The sequence below is a fragment of the Peromyscus leucopus genome, chromosome 16_21 (genome assembly GCF_004664715.2).
Source record: "Peromyscus leucopus breed LL Stock chromosome 16_21, UCI_PerLeu_2.1, whole genome shotgun sequence".
Taxonomy (NCBI): domain Eukaryota; kingdom Metazoa; phylum Chordata; class Mammalia; order Rodentia; family Cricetidae; genus Peromyscus; species Peromyscus leucopus.
This window is the reverse complement of record NC_051084.1, coordinates 16,847,078-16,851,708: the sequence shown is the minus strand read 5'-3', so window position 1 is coordinate 16,851,708 and position 4,631 is coordinate 16,847,078. Positions and strand designations below refer to the sequence as shown.

Genomic DNA, 4,631 nt, shown 5'->3' with positions numbered 1-4,631 from the left:
GGAAAGTTCCAACATCTAGGGAGAAATCTGTGATGAGGCAGATGGAATTCTGGGTCTCAGAAGAGAGCACAGTTACCATTGCAACATTGATGGAGCTAGAAGAGAGAAGGGGAAAATCACTGTAATATCTGAGGAGTGATCTTATTTTAAGGTAAGTGAAAAAAAAGATCCAATAAATAAGACCACAAGAGAAGACAGGATTTCAAGGGTGCTGAGCCATGGGTATTTGACAGTTTTTCTGTTGAAAAGAGGGAGGGATTGCTGAGTTCACAGAGGAAGAGCAGTTTTGATCCAGGGTCTCTGGGATTAAAAAAACAAAACCAAAACTCAGGGTGTGTAGGGGACCAGAAGCACAATAACGCATAATTTATAATGTAAGAAGTAACTTGGGCCAGTTATAGCAACACAGGACTATAATTCTTGCCCTTGGAGACTGAGGCAGGAGGATTGAAGCAAATTTGAGGTCAACATATGTGTATATGGAGACCATTTTCCAATAAACATACAAACAAAAAACAAACAAAAAAAGAGGTCTGGGGAAAATGTCTCCATCTGTTAAGTGCTTGCTATTCAAGCATGAAGATCTAAGTTCAGATCCCTAACACTCAGTTAAAAAGCTTGGTGTGGTGATGTGTGTTTGTAAACTCAGTTCTGGAGAAGCAGAGGCAGGAGAATTTATGGAACTCTCTGTCAAGTCAGTCTAGCCGAATGGGGGAGCTCCAGATTCAGTAGGACATGCTGTTTTGAAAAACAAGTTTGAGGAAGATGTTTGATATCAACCCATTGCTTCTACATTCACTCACATACCATCAGGAATCCATTTGAAAATAATTAATGGCTCAGATTTTAGGAACATGAAGTTCAATATCAAATACAGTAGTAAAAATAAGCATAAATACTGTCAGACTCTGTGGCTAATATGATCATTTCACTCTATGATGCTTTTTGGCTTTTGGGTGAAAAACAAGTCTATACAAGAACATTTCTACTTTTTTGCATTGTAAGTAGAGAAACAATAATTACCGCTATATTAAAAAGCTGGTTTTCCTTTTATTTTTATTGTACATTTAAAATACTAATTATTACATTTTAAAATTAGCTTACAAGGTAGTGGGTTTCCACATGGGATTTTCATACATCTTTCATTTTGGTTGATTCTGCCCCCCCCCACTACCTCCTGTCTTCTCCCTGTCCCTTCCTCTTCCTGTTGTACCTATTGGTCCCTGGTACTTCCCTTCCACATTGTTCTATTGTCTTTCATACTCCTTACTTTAAAGGTTTTATTTTTAAGTCACATGGTCCCCTTCTGGTTTTCTTTACCCATGTCCATACGCACTTGGTTCCACATATTTAATAATTAGAGGCTAAACTGTATATGAGAGAACATGGTGCTAGGTGGTGATAGTGTATGCCATTAGTCCCAGAACTTGGGAGGTGGATCTCCAGGTTCAGTTCCATAGTGAGTTCCAGGAACAGCCAGGGCTACACAGAGAAACACTGTCTCAAAGATACCAAATTGAGAGAGAGAGAGAGAGAGAGAGAGAGAGAGAGAGAGAGAGAGAGACGGTTTTTGTCTTTCTGTGTCTGGGTTACCTTGCTTAATACCATATGTTTAGTTCCACATATTTTCTTGCAAGTTCATAATTTCATTTTATTTTACAGATGGGTAAAATCATTGTTTATATGTATCGAATTTTCATTATTCGTTGTTACTTGATAAGCATCTAGGCTGATTCCTTTTCCTGACTATTATGAATACAGTACATGAACATGGATGTGCCTGTATCTTTGCAGTAGTATGTAGTATCCTTTGTGTATATCCCAGGATCAGTTTGTCTGGGTCACATGGTGATTCTTTGATTTCTCTAGAAATAACAGACTGATTTCCATAGTGGCTGCATCAGTTTACATCCCTCCAACATCCTTCACTAGCATTTGAAGCCATCTGCTTTCTTAATGATGGCCATTTTGTCCGGGGTGAGATAGGTCTTGAAGGAATTTTAATTTCTATTTTCTTGATAGGGATTGAAATTGAACATTTTAAAAATATTTATTGGTTGTTTGTATCTTTTCTTCTGAGAAATGCCTGTTTAGGTAATTGGTCCATTTATTGATTTGTAGAGATTGTTTTTGTGGTTAACTTTTTGCAATCCTTTACATATTCTAGATATTGACCCTTTGCCTGAAGCATAGCTGGAGAATATTTTCTCCCATTCTGTAGGGTCCGTTGATAGCATCTTTGCTGTGCAGAATATTTTAATTTCATATAATAACATTTGTCAATTATTGGGTGATATCTTTCTTTTTAAAATGTCAGTGGTTGAGATGAGTCCATCAGCTCCTATTCTCCTCAAGTTGGAAACTTTCAAGTCTTTTTACTCACCAGGAGATGTCTTCCTGGTGGAGTATTTAAAAGATGCTCCCTGTTAGATCCAACTTAAGAAATGAGAAGAAAATTGGTTCAAAATGTAAATGCTTGCAGCTAGAAAATATGTTAGGCTAGTGATCTACTCAAAAATCACTCAATAAAAAGAAATGATTATTGATAATATAGCAAATTAAAAGATATTTGATCACAATTCACGACAGACACTTAGGATTGTTATTTAACATATTAATGGGTAGATGAACCAAAAAATTTGAGAAGGTGCCATGGAAAACAATGTCTTACTCTCAACATACTTTGATTTGAAAAGAAAATCCATGGCCAAAAAGACTGGTACATGAATGGTAGTGTTGTGCAATAACTGTCCTTTCTTCTCTTTTATTAATTTTAAATAAATTTATTTTTTGTATTTTGTTAATTTACTTTACATACTGACCACATTTCCCCTCCCTCCTCTCCTCCAGTTCCCTTTCCTCCCACTCCCATCTACCCTCTCCCCCTCCCTTCCTCCTCCATCTCCATTCAGAAAGGGGCAGGCTTCCCATGGGCTTCAACAAAACATGGCACATCAAGTTGAGTTAGGACCAAGTTCCTTCCCCTGCATCAAGCCTGGGCAAGGTAATCCAGCATGGGGAACAGGTTCCCAAAAGCCACTAAGCACCTGGGACAGGCCCTGATCTCACTTCTAGGAGCCTTATAAGTAGACCAAGTTACACAACTGTCACACACATGCAGAGGGCCTAGGTTGGTCCCATGCTGGTTCCCTAACTATTAGTCCAGAGTCCATGTGCGCTCATGAACTCAGATCAGCTGTCTCTGGGGGTTCCCCCATCATGACTTTGATACCCCTGGGTCATACAATCTGTCTTCCCTTTCTTCAGGAGGACTCCTGGAGCTCAGCCAAGTGCTTTGCTGTGGATCTCTGCATCTGCTTCCATCAGTTACTGGATAAAGGCTCTCTGATGACAATTAGGATAGTCACCAATCTGATTATAGTAGAAGGCCAGTTCAGGTACCCTCTCCACTATTGCTAGGAGTTTTAGCTGGAGTCATCCTTGTGGATCCCTGGGAGTTTCTCCCCGTCTTTTCTTTTAAGTAATGTCAAATCAAACCTCAGTCATTGAATTTCTCCTCCTGGGAGTGACAGACATACAAGAATTGAATCCCATTCTCTTTGCTATTTTCTTCACCATCTACTTTGTCAATATAACTGGGAATGGAGCCATCCTGATGATCATCATTTCAGATCCAAGACTCCACTCACCTATGTATTTCTTCCTGGGAAATCTAGCAAGTCTAGATATTTGCTTCTCCACTGTGACAGTGCCAAAGATGTTAGAGAACTTCCTTTCCACAAGCAAAACAATTTCTTTATTAGGATGCATAACTCAGCTTCATTTCTTCCACTTTCTGGGTAGCACAGAAGCTCTGTTGCTGCCAGTGATGGCATTTGACCGCTTTGTGGCTATTTGCAAACCACTTCACTATTCGGTCATCATGAATAACCAGCTCTGTATTCAGATGACTGTTACTATCTGGATCATTGGCTTTTTACATGCCTTGCTTCACTCTGTAATGACATCTCGTTTGAGTTTCTGTGGTTCGAATCATATCCATCATTTCTTCTGTGATGTTAAACCATTGCTAGATCTGGCCTGTGGAGACACTGAGATCAACCTTTGGCTGCTCAACACTGTGACAGGCACCATTGCCCTCAGTCCCTTCTTTCTGACATTTCTCTCTTATTTTTATATTATCACATACCTTTTCCTCAAGACCCGTTCTTGCAGCATGCTCCACAAAGCACTGTCCACTTGTGCTTCTCACTTCATGGTTGTTATTCTGCTCTATGTTCCAGTTCTTTTTATTTACATCCGCCCCTCCTCAGGCAGCTCTCTGGATCAGGACCGGGTTATTGCCATCATGTACAGTGTGGTCACTCCTGCTCTTAACCCACTCATCTACACCTTGAGAAACAAGGAAGTGAGGGGTGCATTGAATAGGAAGATGAGAAGATGGTTCCAACTTGAAGAGATCTGAAGAACTCTTCTGACGCATAAATTAACCAGGCAATGAAAAGTTTAGAAACAGCTATATTTCTCAACTTTAAGACTATGTTGCTGAGAAAATTAGACGAGAAAAATATATAGTAAAACTGTGTGGTGGTATGAAACAATATTTCTCAGATAATACAAGAGAAACTTCAACATGTATGGCTCTAGCTACAGAATCCTGATTTTGTTTG

At 39.3% G+C, this 4,631-nt stretch overlaps 1 protein-coding gene across 1 annotated transcript; it reads left to right on the top strand.

Annotated features, from left to right (window-relative positions):
- Positions 1-3,484: 3,484 nt before the first annotated feature.
- LOC114682697 (olfactory receptor 12D2-like) lies at positions 3,485-4,426 on the top strand. Its single transcript, XM_028856668.1, has one exon. It carries the CDS (start codon positions 3,485-3,487, stop codon positions 4,424-4,426), a length of 942 nt encoding a protein of 313 aa, XP_028712501.1.
- The last annotated feature ends 205 nt before the right edge of the window (positions 4,427-4,631 follow it).